The sequence below is a fragment of the Mastigoproctus giganteus genome, chromosome 8 (genome assembly GCF_048544385.1).
Source record: "Mastigoproctus giganteus isolate SK-2022 chromosome 8, ASM4854438v1, whole genome shotgun sequence".
In the NCBI taxonomy this organism is placed as follows: domain Eukaryota; kingdom Metazoa; phylum Arthropoda; class Arachnida; order Uropygi; family Thelyphonidae; genus Mastigoproctus; species Mastigoproctus giganteus.
In genome coordinates, this window is record NC_143582.1 from 123052345 (window position 1) to 123073697 (window position 21353).

At 35.5% G+C, this 21353-nt stretch overlaps 1 protein-coding gene across 3 annotated transcripts in view; it reads right to left on the reverse strand.

Moving 5' to 3' along the window:
- Positions 1 to 21353, reverse strand: part of LOC150081794 (RNA-binding protein 25) — a 769112-nt gene that overhangs the window by 705453 nt on the left and 42306 nt on the right. For all 3 annotated transcript variants that reach the window (XM_090378892.1, XM_090378890.1, XM_090378891.1), the window contains exon 2: positions 11117 to 11153. In XM_090378892.1, coding sequence (XP_090235018.1) covers positions 11117 to 11144 — 28 coding nt within the window. In that variant the 5' untranslated portion in view covers positions 11145 to 11153. The remainder of the gene's footprint in view (positions 1 to 11116; positions 11154 to 21353) is intronic.

Genomic DNA, 21353 nt, shown 5'->3' on the forward strand with positions numbered 1-21353 from the left:
GGGTACTCTCTCTTTTGCTTCCAGCATTATTTTTCTCTTTAAAAAACTACTCACCTTATACACATCTGAAATGTGTCCTATTCTAAGATACTGTTTCTACATCTAAGGTGATGCACCCAAAACTTCCCTCAGGCTTCTAGACTCCATTTTGAAAAGACGCAGGCAGGTTAATTTACAACCTGTTTCTAACAAAATGTCTACACTGTCTCATAGATATTTTTTCTGCTGCATGCCTTTCTATAGACACCTCCATGGACATAGTTTTCTTGAATTGGCTTCTATAATTTCCCCTCTCTCTCTCTTCCAAACAAGTAAGAACACATGCCATAACCAGTCAGCATCCATTTACTTTCCAACTTAAAACTCACAGAACCAACTTTTCTTCTTCTTCCTTATTTATTCCTTTAACTTCCTTTTTCTGGAACACCTTCCTTCACATATATTACCTGAAAATTACACTTTAAAAAAAGTCAATCTAATGTCAACAAGTATTATCTTCTTCTGTCTTCTTAACCTTCAACCCATGCATAGCACTAACCTTTTATGTTTGGGGTTTACATAAGAAAAAAAAAAAAAAAAAAATGCTGCATACACCGATGAGCCAAAACATTATGACCAAGTGCCTAATATGATGTTAGTCCTTCATGTGCAGCCAAAACAGCTTTTACCTGGCAAGGCATAAACATTACAAGATTTCTAAATGTGTCTTGTGGTATCTGATACCAACACGTAACCAGCAGATGTATAGTAACTCATGTAAGGTCCATGGCTGAGACGCCGCAGATTGGAGTTGCTGTTCCAACGCAAACCACAGATGCTCGATGGGATTGATGTCTATGGAATTTGGAGGCCAGGGCAATACCTGGAAGTCTTCCTCATGTTCCGCAAACCAGTCACGAACAATCCAGGCGATGTGGCATGGCACATTATCCTGCTGAAAGATGGCACCACCAGAGGGGAACACTGTTCCCATGAAAGGGTGTACCTGATCAGAAATGATGTTTAGGTAGGTAGTAGACATCAGACTGCCCAATGCATGGATGACTGGACCCAGGGTATCCCAGCAGAACATCACCCAAAGCATCTACCACAGGCTTGTTTTCATCCCATGGTGCATCCAGGAGCCATCACTTCCCCAGGTAAACGACGCACACGTACCCGGCCGTCCACGTGGTGCAACAGGAAACATGATTCATCGGACCAGACGACCTTCTTCCAGTTACTCAAGGTCCAGTTTCGATGCTCGTGTGTCATTGTAGGTGCTTTCACCGGTGAACCGTGATTAGCATGGGCACTCAAAGTGGCCTACAACTATGCAGCCCCATTTTCAGCAAGGTTCGATGTACTGTGTGTTGTTACACATTACTCCCATCATCAGCATTCCAATTACTGGCTAGTTGTGCCACAGTCGCCCATCTGTTGCCATGTATCATCGGGGAGAGCCTTCACTCACCTCAAGCATCGACGAGTCGTGGTTGTCCAACACCTCGCCGGCAGTTCATGTGTTTCCCCTCCTCGGACCACTTTCGGTAGATACTAACCACAGCTGACAGTAAGCATCCGACCAGCCATGCTGTTTCAGATATGCTCTGACCCAGTCGTCTGACCATTACAATTTGACCTTTGTCAAATTTGCTTAAGTCCACTTGCCTTTCCCATCTAAAGAACAAGAGTAACACATTAATGGAGCTCAGTATCAGGTGTTTTTTATACCATGTCCCAACCAGCGAACATGCCATAGGTCACCTGCAGTTGCTTCGATTTGCATAACGACTCGCTGATCATAATGTTTTGGCTCATCAGTGTATATTTCCACTTGGACTTTATGATAATACTTAAGACATTATCAAAATTTTAAAATTATAAAAAAAAAAATTACAAAAACATTTTTTGAATATACAGGAAATATAAGAAAAGCAGAAGCATTGCAGCATGTGGTGCTACAAGATTCCATGTTAAATGATCCTACTCTACCAAAAAAATTCTGTGTACAATGCTGGCATATTTCACCTGAAGATAACCAGAGAAACAACCAATCGGAATTCTTTTTCATCGTGGTAATACACATCTGCATAAGCTTATGCATATTACCATGATGAAAAAGAATACTGATTGGTTGATTTTCACTTTACGCAGGAACAAAGGAATTAGGATTGTATCACATTCTTCTTACAGCTAGACACACAACCTGTAACTTCTGGTTCTAACCTGACTTGAAAAAAAAAAAAAAAAAAAAAAAGACTTCAGGTAGAATATTTTTGCAAGGAATATATACGATATGGACAAACTCAAAGGTATTATCCAAGAATAGTTGCCCAACATATTCCAATCATTGGTCAGGTGACAGCATTAGTGCAATGCATTGCATTCCAACTTGGATACGTTGAAAACAATTAAATTAATTTGTAAAATTGAATATATCACACTGCAGCATGCACACTGGTTATTACCTTTTTTGAATAGTCCTCATATTTACAAGGGTCAGTCCATAAGTAATGTCACTTGCACGACAAATTTTTTTGTAATTGGGTCAATATCATGAAGTTTCCTATATTGCTGATACAGATATTAAGATACAGTAAACCCCCGCTATTCATGGGGGTTACGTTCCTGAGAAATGTCGCGGATACCGAAAACGCGAATACTGAGTTATGGCTCCCATAGTAATAAAGGGGTTCCGTTCCAAAGTATGAAATATATAAGAAAAACTAGTCTAAAATTTTGTATCTTCATAATATGACTATGTACATAGACAGTACATAGTGAAATGCAAGCATATGGCATCGAAATGAAAATAAGAAACAATTTAATATTAAATGTAATATTTATTAGAAATTTCAAACAAATCTCTCGAACCAGTGCCATTGCTAGCTAAAAAACTTATCCCGCCAGTGCTATCACCAGTTTCGCTAAAGTGTTGATAAAGGAGTTTTGCCTTTTCACAAATGATGAGTGAACTTAACGGAATTTTATTTTGAGTTCAGTCTTCTATCCACAGATTTAAAGTTTTTTCCATTTTTTCTAATTTAACATCACGAGTTACAGAGCAAATTTTTGAAGCAATTAGCACATTTTCATAAACGTTATGGCAGATTTCTTCTTCCGATTTCTTGATTAATCGTACCGTTGACTCATTGATTTTATAATGTTTTGCCACTGAGGAGACACTTTCACCATTAGAAATTTTGTCTAATAACTCAATTTTATTCGCTAATGTCATCACCTTCTTTGATCTTTTCACATTTCCCTTGTTATTCGTAGCCATATTTTTGTATGGGTTAGAAAGAACTTGTCCACAATAAAGTCACTTTCTTCCATTAACACACTAGAAAAAGTCTGTTTTACACTGCAAAACGGTAGATTTATCACTTTTGTAAGCATATCAATTTATAAATTGATAAATTTATTCAATTTATAAGCATATAAATTAAAAGCAAACGAAGAAACCTTCCATGACAAGCGCATAACACATACTGAACAAGGATTAGCGAGAAACATCCACGCTCGCGATTTTGTCACCCCCCCCCCCCCCCACACACACACTGAGCGCTGTTTTGACCAGGAAAGATAATTTTAGCCACGCCTATGTTTTTTTATGGCGGAAAATATTCACGGCGCTTTCAAATTCACATTTTTTTAGTTTCATTTTATATTAAATCAGCGATCTCGAATACGCGAAACCGTGAATAGCGGGGGTTTACTGTATAAACATACTAAAACAAAAGCTTCTGTCTATTACAGATCTAAAGTTAAAAACTGAAACTGATATCTATTTCTGCCAACAGTGTGACAGAATTCATTTTCAAGTCAGCAGGAAACTGATCTGTCCATACTACTGAAAAAGCAAAGAGAGAGTACACAAACAAGACACTATGATATCAAGACAGGCAGCTTTCACATTTTAAAGAAGACTAAATTAGTGAGCAGCCAAAAAGCAGAAGATCAAAGTACACTGAAGATAACACTAAGATTTTAGATGAAATAATTCAAAAATGACAGAACAATAATCACATATGGAATGATGCCAACACTAGGGTATTCAGAGAAGTGTATTTAACCATTTTAAACATCTAAGACCATAGGAAAATACAGTAAACCCCCGCAATTTGCGGGGGTTACGTTCCTGAGAAATGCCGCGAATATCGAAAACGCGAATACTGAATTATGGCTCCCATAGTAATAAAGGGGTTCCGTTCCAAAGTGTGAAATATATATGAAAAACTAGTCTAAAATTTTGTCGATGTATGTATTATATGTACCTTCATAATATGACTATGTACATAGACAGTACATAGTGAAATGCAAGCATAAGAAACAATTTAATATTAAATGTAATATTTATTAGAAATTTCAAACAAATCTTTCAATCCAGCGCCTTTGCTATAGCTAAAAAACTAATCCCGCCAGTTCTATCACCAGTTTCGCTAAAGTGTTGATAAAGGTATTTTGCCTTTTCACGAATGACAAATGAACTTAGTGGAATTTTATTTTGAGTTCGGTCTTCTATCCACAGATTTAAAACTTTTTCCATTTTTTCTAATTTAACATCATGAGTTACAGAGCAAATTTTTGAAGCAATTAGCACATTTTCACAAACGTTATGGCAGATTTCTTCTTCCGATTTCTTGATTAATCGTACCGTTGACTCATTGATTTTATAATGTTTTGCCACTGAGGAGACACTTTCACCATTAGAAATTTTATCTAATAACTCAATTTTATTCGCTAATGTCATCACCTTCTTTGATCTTTTCACATTTCCCTTGTTATTCGTAGCCATATTTTTGTACGGGTTAGAAAGAACTTGTCCACAATAAAGTCACTTTCTTCCATTAACACACTCGAAAAAGTCTGTTTTACACTGAAAAAAGGTAGATTTATCACTTTTGTAAGCATATCAATTTATAAATTGATAAATTTATTCAATTTATAAGCATATAAATTAAAAGCAAACAACGAAACCTTCCATGACAAGCGCATAACACATACTGAACAAGGATTAGCGAGAAACATCCACGCTCGCGATTTTGTCACCCCTCTCCCCCACCCCACTGAGCGCTGTTTTGACAGGGAAAGATAATTATAGCCACGCCCATGTTTTTTTATGGTGGAAAATGTACACGGCGCTTTAAAATTCACATTTTTTTTAGGTTTCATTTTATATTAAACCAGCGACCGCGAATACGCAAAAATAGATACCGCGAATAGCAGGGGTTTACTGTATGCTGAAAATGGGTACTTAAGCTGTTAATAAGAAAAATCAGAGTAAATGGGCCTGTTGTACTGGAATCCATTGTACATAAGAAATAATAACATATATATCCAGTAAAATATAACTTTAATTAAATAGTTTGGAGCTTTCATAACTGAATGTGCCTCTTTGTCAACAAATTCTAACAGAATGGAAACTTTAGAGATAACAATTATTTTAACAGACACAAAGTTGTGCATGCAGTGAGGCGTGCGAGGGCACGAGATAGGCCATTCAACCATTAAATTGGTATTCATTGTTGCTGCATGGACGTGTGTAGTTTTGCCTCCAGCGCTCCAACAATGAACACCAATTTAATGGTTGAATGGCCTATCTCGTGCCCTCGCACGCCTCACTGCATGCACAACTCTGTGTCCGTTAAAATAATTTTTATCTCTAAAGTTTCCATTCTGTTAGAATTTTTTGACAAAGAGGCATGTTCAGTCTCGAAAGCTCCAAACTATTTAATTAAAGTTATATTTTACTGGATATATAAGAAAAAATCAAGCAGGTAATCTAACAAGATCTGCTGCACGAGAGCTTTCAGGGATATTTTTTTAACCCAATCATCATGGCACCCAAAATGTAGCAAAAATGGTGAAAGATCAGCTATGTGTCCGACTTTCTTACTAATTTCTCTGAATTATTTATTTATTTTTATTTTATTCTGCTTAAACAATGCCAGTACAGGCAATTCTTGCTTTACGAGTTCCCAGGTTTACAAGTTTTTTTTTTTACACGTATCAAGTATCAACAAAATCGAAAATATGAACATTAATTGTAAAAAATAATGTTAAACATTCATAAATACTGCCTTTCAAACCACATGCATAGCTAAACAATACAGTGTACCCTGCTTTACAATATTAATTCGTTACCATTGTATCGCGAAAATATCGTAATGTGAACCCAATAACAATTATTTTTTGATAATTCATTCTATGACCTCTAAAGTTCAAATTTTAGCTATATAACTCCCTAAATGGTTGTTTTTATAGTGTAAATGATATTAGTTAGCAATTCAAATCATTAAACGCACTACACTTTCATCGTTAATCATATGTTATAAGAACTAATTTTGAACGGCTTTGTGATACTTTTCTAAAGCACATTTCTGGAAGTCACAACCATAAAACAATAAAAACAATTTGCACTTTCCGGTTTATTGGGCTTTTCTGTTACTGCAAGCAATTATAAACGGGTAGTAAACTCAATGTTATTGCAGTTGTGAAAATACCGAGCTGGAATTGTTTGAGTTTTTACGTTATTATGATGAAATGTGTTTGCCCTTTACTGAAATCTTCAATTGTATAAAAAACAAATAAATTTTCAGAATCTTCTCTTCATTCCTTTTTTTTTTATGCTTCATAAACTTGTTACTCTGCGCAAATCGTGTTAATTGCAATTTGTGCATTCCGTTAAAAAATTCTTATGTATGCTACTGAAATTTATAAAGAAAAGAGAAGATTATCTTGGAAATAAACGCCTCTTGAGGCATTTCTGAAGAAGATGTAGACCTTGTACTACAAACCAATGAGTGCTGAGCCAATAATGAGTGATCAACGAGTGTGCATTAAGTCGATGATGATGAAAAATAAACATTCCTTAACATTTGTAATTCATAAATAATTTCTCTATTATTATAATTTGCTTGATTTTACAGGCTGTTTTCATTTCTTTGGATAAATCAATCATTGTTAAAACAAACTAATCAGCTAACTAATTTCACTGTTGATAATGTAACCCCTATTTTTAACATTATATCTAAGGGAAATAAATTCCTGCTTTACGAGCACGCGCTAGGAACAAATTAACTCGTAAAGTCGAGAACTGCCTGTATTTCATTTTTTCTTAATGGATTATAGCTTATTATAAGTAATTTAAGCTTTAATAAAAAAAAATTAAAAATCTTATCTTATCTTCCTTCATAGATTAGGCGATTCACTGTTCCGATCTCGAAGAGGTTTGTCCATCTTTTCTTTGGTCTTCCTCTGTCTCATTTTCCTTTTGCTCTATATGTATAAGCTAATTTAGGGAATCTATTATCTTCCATTCTTTCTACATGTTCTTTCCATCTTTGTCTATATTCTATAATTTTTCCATTAACTGAGTAAATCTTTAATTCCTATCTAATATTTACGTTTGGTATTTTATCTCATTTTATACATCCTTTAACATATCTTAAAAATATCATTTCTGCAGCTTGTATTCTATTAGTCTCTTTGTTTCAGTATCTATGTTTCAGAACCATAAAGAAGTGTTGGTGTTGCCATTACTTTGTAAAATTTCAATTGTGTTTCTTTCCTTGTTTTCTTAACCAGCATTCTTTTTATTGTTCCACATATATTTTGAAATTTTGCCAATTTCTGGTTTGTATCTTCTTCGACATCATATGTTATATCAGATCCTGGATATTTAAAATGTTTTACTTGTTCTAATATTTTATTATCTATAACTATTTTTGTTCTCACCATATTTTTCCCATTAAAAGCTAGTTTCTAGTTCTAGTTTCTTGGTTCTAGTTTTCATCGTTGATATTTTAACTTTATATTCTTCTGTTATTTGGTTTAATTTAAATACTGCTCTTTGTAAATTATCTTCACTATCTTGAATAATTACTTGATCATCTGCAAATAACAGTGTATTAATCCTATTCTTTGTATTTAAATATATATACCTGTATTAATTTCTTATTTCATTTACAGATCATATCCTCGATATATATGTTAAACAGTGTTGGTGACAAGCTACATCCCTGTCTAACTCCTTGATTTATTATACTTTCTTCTGTTAATTTATTACCTGTATCTACTACTATTTTTGTTCCTTGATATAAACTATTATTTTTGTAAGATGCTTTGGGTATCCTTTATTATTCGATATGTCCCATAGTTTTCGTCTGTTTACTCGATCAAATGCTTTTTCATAATCTATAAATGCTAAATTAAACTCTTTTCGTTTTTCTATTATTTGTTTTAATATAAATATATTATCTGTACATGATCTTCCTTTTCTGAATCCTGCCTGTTCTTCTATTAATATTTCATCAGAGATAATTTTAATTCTATTATTTATTATCTTGCTATACATTTTATATACTGTATTTAGTATGCTAATCCCTCTATAATTCTTTGTATCATTTCTATTTCCTTTTTTAAATATTGAAATAATTTTTGCTATCTTCCATTCTTCTGATATTTTATATTTTTCCCAACATTTATGAAATAAATTTAGTATCCTGTCTTTTAAAAAACTTCCTCCATATTGATCAGTTCTGCATTTATACCATCCATTGCTACTGCTTTCCTATTTTTCCAATTTTTCCTTCGTTATCAGATCTATGTCACCAACTGGGTCTAACTGTATCTCTTCTGTTTCATTTGATGGGTCTTTCCACAATTCTTCATAATGTTTTCTCCATTGTTCTTCCTTTATCATATTTATTCTTGAAGTATCTTTCTCTGTGCTATTCAAGTGTTTCATCATTTTATATGCCAAATTTTGTCTTCCATGAACATCATGTTCTATTGTGCTTATAAATCTATCCCATGACTCTGCTTTAGCCTTCCTTATTATATCTTTAGTTTTATTGCATTCTTGTTTATATATTTCTTCATTCTCACTTGTCCTGTTTTGTATATATTTAAGATATTTATCTTGTACTGCTTTAGCTATTTCTTCATTCCATATCTTTACTCCCTCTTCTTATAGTTTTTCCTGAATTGTCCTAGTGTCTCTTTTGCTATCTTTTGAATTATATTTCGTATATTATTCCATTTTTCTTCTATTTGTTCTCTCTCTGATGTTTTATTTATTTCGTCTTTAATCCTTTTTACATTTAAATTTCATATACTTTCTTCTTGAAGTAGATATACTTTATAATCCAACTCCTCCTTCCCCTGTTTTCTTTTTAAAATTAAAAATTTTAAAAAGAATTCTACTTTTATATTCAGCCATATAATATAAAACAAACAATACTGCCAAAATTGTGAAATAAATTTTAGACATAAAAATGAAACATCAGTACTCTCCACTTTCCAGTTTAAAAGACCATTAAGTGTGTGAAATTTGAAACATGCACATATAATTCTTATCATGCAAATAAATATTTTAAAAAATTTTAAAGCATATAATATATATTCAATACTATCAGTTACTTCCATTTTCAGGTTTTTTTCAAATATCACATGTTTCACAGTGCACAAAATTTAAAACTACATATCTTGCTTCCTGCAAGTCCTGCAGGAAACAGTATAGATGACTGCTATACTGCTTCTTTGAGAGTATCAATTTTTGTATTATCACCTTTACTTTGTGAAACACAATAAATCTTTCAAATTAATATCAGACAAAAGATATTTACTGAATTAGTGGGAGAGAGGAAAAAGGAACCTGAAGCATTAATCAGCACCAGTGCTTGTTCATTATGCAACTCTTCAAGCAAAAGCCAAATAGTTGCAAACAATGGTGGATCACTGACAGGTTCTTGCATGCAATTTCTGTACAAAAACCACAGAAAAATCACTACAGAAACTAATGCATTAAAAAGTTTAAATGTATTTTGGAAGAGAATGTAGAAAATTTTTCAGATTTTTAACATTAATTAACATGGGAGCATTATTTTTGGGGTCACCTGTCAAGTGACCTACCACTACCACCACCACCAGGTTAAAGGCCTAATGAGACTGATTTCCAATATGATCCTTATTCTAAATAAGTAACATAACGTGAACTTAAGTTCAATGGATATATTTGTCATTTCTGGTGAATCAAAAACCTCAACTGCCAGATCATCACAAAAAAATTATGGCCCAAGTGTTTTTGGATAGAAAAGGCCAAATTATAGTTGATTTTTTAGAAAAAAGGTCATATTTAAAATTAGGAAAGATACTGCCAAACATGCAATAAGGCTATAAAACTATAAGGTTACATTAATAGGGTTATAAAACAAAAAATAGGACATGAAAGAACATTACACCATGATAATGCCAGGCTACACACACACATTGCCCCATAAGATTCAGATGAATTGCAGATCTAGAGATTTTTGTTTTATCCTGCATGTGGCTTGGCTCTATCTGGTTTTGTTTTTTTTTTTTTTTTTTTGGAGCAAATAAAGAGATAACTCCATTGAAAACACTTTTGGAGTAATGAAGGGTTGAAAAAAAGTAACAAGTTGGCTTCACCAGCAGAGTCCATCCTTTTACCACAGTGTGCATGCATATTGGAAAGAACAATGGCCAAACTGTATTAATAACCAAATTAGGTATATAGAATAACATACACCTGCTTCCCAGTGTTTGTTTAATAAATGTTATAAATTTTAATATATGTTGTCTTTATATTTTTATGCCCAAAGAGGCATCACTTATGAACCGACCCTTGCAGGAGGCCCTCAGGGGTCAGAGGATGCATAGTTAGCATGCCAACTTTTTAAAAGGTCCCACATGCATCCAGGACCAATCAGAATCAGTTACAGCCCCATTCAGCAGGAACCAATACAGGAAAATACCCCTTTTCAGTAGATCTTTGTTCACTTAGTTGTTTTTCAGTGACTTGTCACCATGTCATTCTGCTTCCAATTTAAACAGAATCTTAAAATTATTAATTTCAACTAATGTTGTTATTATTGTTATATAATTTGTTTATCATGTAAATATTTCAATATAACTTAATCTAATCCACTAAGAAAGGAAGCAGTTAGAGTTAGAGCTCAAAAGAGAGCTGTAACATCTGTAATCTCATTAATTTTCAAATTTAATTAATCAAATTTCTCTATATATATTCTGACTACGTCAGATAAAAAGAAATGTCACTAAAACTTATTGCTTCTCTAGAAAAATATTCAAGTTTAAACTGACTTACCAGCTGGCAGTGGAGGATTGTGAGACATTCCTGGTATCTACAGATTAAGAAAATTGAATATCTATTAGGTTCAAAAACACTGTTTCCCCTTCTTATACTGCCACTCCTACCCAAATTAGTAAAGGTTCAGTAATACAAGAATTCATTTCCATAAAACTTTAACAGTTAATTCAAGGATTATGCCTCATATCTACTGCAGAATACCTACTTAAAAGGCTAAATTTCACATGCTCCCTAAGAGATGGGTGAACAGAACAAGAAACAGCTTATTTCATTAAGACAATGCCTTCATACAATGGTATTAATCTCTCATAATGTAAAGGGTTTATAGGGGAACAGGCATTCTGTGTGTTATCAGACACTCCGTCTAAAACATTGATGGATCCAATATCTTTCTATTAAAGAAGATTTAGGAGAAGTCCAGTTGTCCTGCCTCCCTAAAATCCACTCATGCACACCTTCTCGATGGTAAGCCCTATTACATCACTTAGGTGGCAACGAATGTGTAAAGTGGTTCTCTTCAAGACACCTGGTCAGCGTGAAAAGAAAAAGACCAAACCCTCCAGCACATGACAGTAAGATGAAACAAAATGGCCCTCAGTCCCTAGCGGCTTTCACTCTCCCTCTTACAGCAGCGAGAGGATCAGAGTGGAAGCAGAGGGTGCTAAGAATCTCTGGGTACAACCAGGCTGCCATGCACGGAAACTGCACTTGACCTGTTACAACGTAAGATCGCTCATCGGTGAAGACAGGATATTAGAGCTGGAAAAGGAATTAGAAAATGTGAATTGGAATGTCATCGGTTTGGCTGAAACAAGAAGAAGAAATGAATCACTTAAGTTTATCAAGTGGAAATCTGCTGTACACCAATGGAAACAGTGAAAGGAGTGAAGGTGAAGTTGGCTTTCTGGTCCATTAAGATATAAAAAACAACATTTTGGAATTCAAAAGTACATCACCAAGGGTGTCAAAGACTCAGGATTTCTAAGGGGTATAAGCTAAAGGTTATAATGATTTATGCACCAACATAGAGCCATGATGATGAAGAGGTTGAAGAAATGTACACTGAAATTGAGTCTTCTAGATGAACTACACTCTAGCTCACTACACTATCATTATGGGGGACTTCAATGCTAAGGTTGGAAAGAGACAAAACAGCACAGAAACGAAAACTACAGGAAATTTTGGAATTGTGAAAGAAATGGACTTGTGGAATTTGCAGAATCTTGAGGAATGTCAGTAATGAACACTTTTTTCAAGAAAAGGATGAACAGAAAGTGGACATGGAGGAGCCCAAATGGATTAACAACTAATGAAATCAACTTCAACCTCACTAACAGAAGATATATCGTGAATGATGTTACTGTTCTGAAAAAGGTAAATGTTGGAAGTAATCATAGAATGGTAAGATGCACACTTGATATAGATGTAAGAAAAGAAGGGAAAAGACTGACTCGAGTAAATAATACAAAGGTCTTTGAGATAACAGAAGAGGAAAAAAAGAAGTATGTACTGGAACTTAAGAACAAGTTTGAGCTTCTGCCCACTGCTCAGGACCAAGATATAGATGAGGAATATTACATCTTTCTGAAAGTGATAAAGCCCAAGAAACCTATAGGTAAAAAGAAATCCAAAGAAGAAAAAATTTGTCAAGAAACAATTGTCATTATGAACCGAAATGAAGAGCAAGAAAAACATTGACAAGGAGAAAATTGAGTATACTGAGGTATGCAAAACCATTAGAAAGAGACTCAGAGAGGACATAAGAAAATTTAACACAAGAAAGGTAGAACAAGCATTAAGGGAAAACAAAGGATTTAAATCAGCAGCCATGAGCAGTAATACAGAAAGACAAATGATACTGAAACTGAAGAATAACGATGGTGTAGTTATAAATAGCAAAGAAGGCATAATTCAAATAGCAGAAGACTACTATAAAGAGTTATACAAGGAGCAATGGAATGATGCCAGCAGTGGAGAAGATGGATCAAAAATTAGCAACACATACAACATACCTGATATCCTTCCTGATGAGGTAGAACATGCGTTAAAGAATATGAAAAATCAGAAAGCCCCGGGGGAAGATGAAGTTACCGTAGAGTTGTTAAAATTGAGAGGAGGATACATGGCACAAAAACTGGCAAGACTCTTCACAAAATGCTATGTTATGTTGTTGTTATTTGGTTTTTAGGAGCATTAGCAACTAAGGCCATATTGCTCCGGGAATATGCGGTGGTCATTCCCTGAAGTTTCCGCATCCTCCGTATTTGGTGCTGACAGGCTCGAACCCCGGTCTAATCAAGAAGCGTGTGCTACACGCTGCTGCTCCTTCCCACCTGGCTATGGAGGCACTGCTATGTTATGTTACGTTATTTTTGGTTTTTAGGAGCATTAGCAACTAAGGCCATATTGCTCAGGGAATATGCGGTGGTCATTCCCTGACATTTCCGCATCCTCCGTATTTGGTGGTGACGGGCTCGAACCCCGGTCTAATCAAGAAGCGTGTGATATGCACTGCTGCTCCTTCCCACCTGGCTACGAAGGTGCCTCACAAAATGCATTAGAAAAGATGTGACGCCTAAGGAGTGGAATAATGCAATCGTGGTTTTGCTGCATAAGAAAGGAGATAAATCAGAAATTGGAAATTATAGACCATTTAGCTTGTTATCCCAAATCTACAAGTTGTTCACAAGGGTCATTACTAACAGATTAGAAAGAATACTTGATGAGAATCATCCAAAAGAGCAAACTGGCTTTAGGACAGGATTCTCAACTATGGATCACCATACGTAATGTCACAGCTAATGGAGAAAGCAAATGAAAACAATTATGCCTGGCATTTGTGGATTATGAAAAGGCATTTGACTCCATACAGCATAAGGCAACGTTTCGGGCACCAGAAAGACAAGGCATGGATACACCATATATTACGATTTTGAAGAAACTATATATGAGAACACTACCTCCTTTATTAGACTAGACAAAGACAGTAGGAAATTTAAAATTGAGAAAGGAGTTCGACAAGGAGACACAATATCTCTCTGAAGTTGTTTACTGCTGCCCTTGAGGAAGCTTTCAGAAGATTAGACTGGTCGCCGAAAGGAGTCAATGTGAATGGAGAGTACCTAAACCATTTACGATTTGCAGATGACATTGTGGTCATAAGCCACGATCCCAAAGAATTAGAGGAAAATCTTAATCAGTTATGCACAGTTAGTAAGGATTTTGGTCTAAAAATGAATATGGCTAAAACAAAAGTAATGATGAACAAGTATGCCACAGAAAGGGACATAATGATTGAAGGAGCAGTAATTGAAAAGGTGGAGTCATATACTTATCTGGGACAAGTTATTAGCTGTAATAATGATAAATGGCTGGAAGTCAAGAGAAGAATAAATTTTGGATGGATAGCATTCAGGAAATATAGTCACATACTGAAGAGAAATATCCCAGTTTGTCTGAAACGTAAAATAATGAACCAATGTATACTCCCCACCATGACTTATGGAAGTGATACTGGGGCACTCACCAAAAGAATGGAAGAGAAGTTGAGAACTACACAGCGAAGAATGGAACGAATTATACTGGGAATCAGACTGTTAGATAAGAAGAGAAACATGAATTAGGCAGCAAACTCAAGTAAAAGACATTCTTATCAAAACTAAAGAACTAATATGGTCTTGGACAGGACATATAGCTCGAAAACATGATGATAGATGGACTAAGAAATTAATAGAATGGTATCCAAAAGGAACTAGAAGAAAACCTGGAAGATAACAACGGAGATGGACAGATGAAATTCATGAGTTTGTGGGTAGTAAATGGATGGCCATTGATCAAAACAGAAAGAACTGGAAGGTTGCTGGAGAGGCCTTCATCCTGCAGTGGTTTGAAAATGGCTGATGATGAATGTAAGGATATATATCACAATCAAGTGACTATATTGCACACTGATAAGTGCCTACTGTCACTGATGGCATACCAAAAGTAAGTACTAAAACAGCCACCAGGGATGTGACACTAAGCTACTAATAACATTATTAGTGATACAGTGACACCATTCCTAAAAAGTTGCATACTTCTTCTAGAAGTAGTGTTGCTTATTAGTAGTGTACAATACGTAAGTAAAGTGGCCTTGTGTTACAGATCAATGCTGTTGCATTAAAACTTTACAATTTATCTGTTCAAGCTACTGTTTGTTCTGTTTACACCTTTTCATTGATATAAAAATGAGTTGAGTGAAAATAAATTCTGTACCATATCAAAAATATATCTTAATCCGTATATCCTACCAGACCCTGTGCCAAACGTGTCTCAGTCACCAGACCCTCACAGCTACACCTCATTCACAGTAAAAACACAATTATCCAGAACTGCATTAAAGAAAGAAATTCACAATATGAGATATACTTAATGATGCCAATTTATAACTGCCTATGTAGCTGACTATGTACAGAAATGATGTCAATGCACTAACTTGTATATTAGTTCATAATACTCTCGTGTAAGTGAAAATTCACATAAGTTGGGGTTCCCCTATAGAAAACTACTGCATTAAAGCGAAACTAGGTGAATTCATATAAGTCACATATATGTGTATAAACTTTATATGTGTAAATAATATACATAAAAAATCTTAAAAAGTACAAAGTCGCATTTTTAGGCTAAAGACACATTATCCTATTAATCTATAAGTTATCTATTTTAAGTACTGAACTCTTACTCTTATGAACAAAAACCGATACTTGATATCATATCTGTGATGACATCAACCTTTCCATTCCTTTCCTTACCCTCTTGTATGACTGGCCTCACAGAAGCATGTGAGCCAGGAATGGGTAGTGTGCAGTATGTTCCATTAGTGCAGCCAATGAAAATTTTACTTCCACTTCCCCATATTAAATTTGACCTAATGAAAAGTTTTGTGAAAGAAATGAGAGTAAGATGCATTTGAGAGGATTTCAATACTTAAATAAGAAATTTCTAAAAATCAGTGCTGTGAACATAGAGGGAATCTTTGTAGGCCCTCAAATTCAGGAGTTTCTACAGGATAAAAGCTTTGAAAACTGTCTCAATGTATTAGAACTAAAAGCATGCAGGCTTTCAAATAGCACTGTGGAAAACTTTTGGGTAATCATGATATGGAGGGAGCCCAAAGATAAATATGAGTTTGGAAACTGCTCAATACATACAAAAAATGTGATGCCATACGTTACTGAAACTTCATATTTCTTGCATTTGCATTTAGACTTCTTTCCTGAAAACCTTGACATGGTGAGTGACAAATGGAGGGGATGATTACATCAAGATATTGAGTCAATGGATAATCGATACCAAGATTTGTGGAACAAACATAGGTAGCCAAACTACTGCCACATTCCAGACAAAGTGTACCAAATGAAATCATCTATAAAACACTTTTAAATTGTAAATATCTTCTTTTTTTATATTATTTTACAATAATTTATTGTATTATTTTAACTATGTTTATAAAGTTAGCATTAGCAAGGGCATAGGATGCAAGAAAGAAAGCTTATATAGCATCAGCCAAAAAAAAAAAAAAAAAAACACACACATACTCCCTTCTCATTTCACCCATCTACTCGCTCCCAACGTTTGTCTAGTTCAGTCTTGAATCTGTTTAAGCTATCAACTTCTACAACAGATGGAAGTTTGTTCCAGCAATCAACCACCCGCTGGCTAAGTTTATTGGGTTTGAACAGTAAAAGATAATAAAAATATAATTATAACCATATTTGTGGTGAAATGATCTTGATTAACTTGTAATGATATTATCTGCAGCTGCAATACAAAAACTACACATGTTAGGAAAGTAACCAAGAGCATACTTGAAATCAACATACAAAAATGGTTCAGAAAAGTGTGTTTACATCTTTGAACAGTTCAATACATCTCGCTTACACAGACAGTAACAAGCTTATGTCTACAAATTTCATCATTGTTTCATACCCATTATGAGTATAATCAGTACAGCTGTCAGAATTTACAATGAAGAGAAACAGCAGTTAGTGTCTGATAGACTGTTCACTCCAGTAAAGCCTCACTGTCATTAACAAATTGGTATGTTTGTTCTCTTAAACCCTGTTACAAAGGATGTAACTAAAATGAGATTTTGAAGTCCACATTATAAAATGTGTAAAGGAAAGGGGAGTGTTAGTAAAAAAAGGAAAGAAAGAAGAGTGGACTGGCAATGATTAAGAACAGATGTGAGTGTGAATTGTTAAGAAACTCTCAAAATGATCAAGATGAAACCATACAACCTCAAGCATCCCTTTTATATCAATTTAAATATGTTAAGTCTTACTATTCATAAAGAATACCAGGGCACACCAATAATTGCCTCTAAAAAAAAAAGAAAATACATCAAAAGATTGAAAAAAAACAATGCACAGTGTGGCAAGAGGTGAAAATGCGAATGCACTAGAAGCCTCATACAGCCAGTCATGCCAACAGCAACATTACCATTTTAGCATTAGCATTAGTAGAGGCATTTGATGCAAGAAAGCAAGCTTATGCAGCATCAGCCAAAAAAAAAAAAAATAAATAAATAAATATAAAATAACCACTTCCACGTCACCCCTCTGTTCGTTCGAAATACCTGTCCAGCTGAGCCTTAAACTTATTCAGGCTATCAACCTCCACGACAAGGGATGGAAGTCTGTTCCACCAACCAACCAACCACCCGCTGGCTAAAGGCAAATTTCCTCACGTCTATCCTACATCTGTCTTTCCTCAATTTGAATTTATGCCCTCTCAGGTGATTATTCTGAGCAAGAAGAAGAATCCCATCAGCATTGAGCATGCTCAAACCATTCAAGGCTTTATACACCTCTATCAGATCACCTCGCTGGTGCCTAGTCTCCAGACACTAATTTGCAAAACTTAAGGCTTTCTTCGTAAGAGCACCCCTTTGTTCCATTCACCAATCTTGTTGCCCTTCTCTGTACTCATTCCAGCATCTCTACATCCTTCTTGAAATGAGGCCTCCAGACCTGTATACAGTACGCTAGGTGTGGCCTGACCATTGGCTTATACAAGGGAATAATCACCTCCTTATCCCTGCTAGAAAAATTCCTCTATATCATCGACAATACACCATGAGCTACTCTTGCAGCCCGTCTGCATTGCTCAGAAAACTTCATATCTGCCTGCACAACCACCCCCAGGTCCCTTTCATTCTCTACCACTGTCAGTGTAGTACCACAGAGTTGATACGTTGCTCTCGGGTTGCTGTTTCCCATATGTAGTACTTTACATTTGTCAATGTTAAACTTCATTTTCCACCTCTCAGCCCATCTGCTCAACCTTTCCAGATCCTGTTGCAGTAGCATAGTGTCAGTAGTGTCCTTGACAACCCTGCCAACCTTCGTATCATCTGCAAACTTGGACATTAAGCTTGATATACCATCATCAATTTCATTTATTAATACAGAAAACAATAATGGACCCAATACTGAACCCTGAGGGACTCCACTAATAACATTAGTCCACGATGAGCAGTGTCCATTGATTACCACTCTCTGTCTTCTCCCCCTCAACCACCCCTTTATCCATAGCAGCAATTTGCCTCCAATGCCACACTGCTCCAATTTGTGCAGCAGTTTTCCATGTGCAACAGTATCAAAAGCCTTTCTAAGATCCAAGTATATAATATCAAAGTTATTCCCTGCATCCAGTTCTTTTGTGATTGCATCATAGTATCCATTCAAATTGGTCAGGCAAGACTTCCCCCTTAACAAAACCATATTGTGTCCGAGCTATAACTGAAGTCTTGTCTAGATGATCCTGCAGTGCTTCTTTAACCACTGCCTCCATTAATTTTCCGGGAACAGAAGTTAAACTAACAGGTCTATAATTACTTGTGTCGCCCTTTGATCCTCCTTTGTGAATTGGGGTCACATTTGCACATCTCCAGTCCATGGGTACTTCCCCTGAGTCCAAGGAAGCGCTCATAATTATGGCTAAGGGTTTGCTTACTTCCTTTGCTGCCTCCTTTAATATAACTGGATAGATTCCATCCACCCCAGGTGCCTTTCTTGTATTTATCTTCAGCAATTTCTCCTCCACTTTACTCTCAGTTATTACAAGATTCTCTAGCTTACTGCCAGAGTTGAATACACCTCTGGCATTCCCCTCACTGAATAACTCCTCATGTGTGAATGTCGATGCAAAATATTCATTTAGTTTGTTAGCTACCTGAGCAGGATCATCAACAGTTGACCCATCGATATCAAGTGGACCAATCTGATTCATCCCCTTCCTTCTAGAGTTTACATAAGTAAAGAACTCTTTGCTGTTTTTCTTTGCATCCCTTGCCAAAGATTTCTCGTAATCTGCCTTCGCCTGCTTAACTTCCTTTGTAACTTGGTTACAGATCAACTTGTTTCTATTCATAGGCTTCTGTGTCATGTGTTAATTTGTATGTATCCCATGCATTTTTCTTCTCTGCCATATGTCTCATTAGTTCATTTGTATGTATCCCATGCATTTTTCTTCTCTGCCATATGTCTCATTAGAACTAATGAGACTAATGATTCCCATCATTAGTCCATCTGACATCCACTTAGGCCTAAACCTCGAACAATATTTCTTAGTTGGTATGTAAAGCCTAGTAGCTTCCAAGATAAATTCTTCAATGCTTCTCATTTTGAATTTTCTGTTGGTAACATCATCAATTGGTCCCACTGTATAGAATTTAAATACTGTCTCAGTCCATCGCAGTCGCCTTTACGAAAGCAATAACCCTTCCCTTTAACCCCTAATGGTAGTTACCTCTTTGAGTAAATACCACTTCAGCACACTGTGATCACTGCCACCTAGTGGTTCATTTACTTGCAGATTCTTAATGCATGAAGAATCACTACTGATAATCAGATCAAGAGTATTGCTCCCTCTTGTTGCCTCACGAACATGCTGATGTAGAAAACAATCATCCAATAAATCCACAAAAGCCTTGCTAGTGTGTGAGTGACCAGCCCCCAAATTCCAGTCAATATCTGGGAAATTAAAATCCCCCATTATAAGACTCTCTGATTTCCTGGCCCACTCTATTTCCCTGTACAATTTCTTATTATACTCATCAGAGTCATTAGGCCTATAGCACACTCCTACTCTCAATTTTGATCTCCCAATGCTTATGTCACACCAAACTGACTCGACACTGCTCTGTCCAGCAATGTCGACTGGCTTCACTTCCTTGGATTTTATGTATTTCATAACTAATAGCATAACCCCTCCTCCCTTCCTATCCTGTCTATCCCTTCTGTAGACATTGTACTCCCCAAATTCCAGTTCTGCATTCCTTATATCTGTGTGACACCACGTCTCTGAAATCCCCACAATATCTGCCTTTGATGTTTTGAGCAATACCTTAAATTCATCAAATTTATTTACTAAACTCCTAGCATTGATGTACACGCAAGTATACATGCACCTGTTCTTTTTCTTAGCTACCCTAACACAACCCATGTGTTTACTTGTACCCCAATGATTCCCAGCAGTCTCTGAAATAGCTTGCATCTTATTTTCTAAACACTCAGCTTTGTGATGAGATGGTAGACTATGCTCAGCTTCTTCTATCTGAAATACCCTGGCTTTCACATGGTAATCCTAATTCACCTATTTGAGCTGTGATAAGAAATTTAGGTTGTTTTTTTTTTTTTCCTTTGGATAAAACCTGCAGCCTATGAGGCTGCATGCCTGACTTTAAATGGCTATGTAAATTAGCATACCTTTGAGATGTATGCTAATTTACATCTCCAATGTACACAATAACAAAATGGAAGCTGTGGAGTAAACACCTTAGCCATGGTGAATTGGATTCCTTTCCATCATTTTATGAATGCATTGTCTAGTCAGATAAAGACCTCATTACTATAATACTATAGTTTACAGTACTATAGGATTTCAGGATAAGGCTAAGGTAAAAAAAGCCAACACGAGAGCCACAACAAACTTCAGGAAACTTACCGAACAAATTTGTTTACTACTACTGCAGTTTCTCCCTGCATTCTTGGTAAACAGACGGTGTGTGTTATCGGTAGTGGCAGTAGAAGTCAAGAACTGATATATAGGTGTGACAGACAATGTAATGATTAGTTTTTTTTCTCAAGCAAATTATTGGAGTTCATGGGTGTTGTTGCTATTAAAAAAGCAATATTATTGATTTCCTTGTATGTTTTTAAGGTCAGGTTTCATAACCTAACCTTAAAGGATA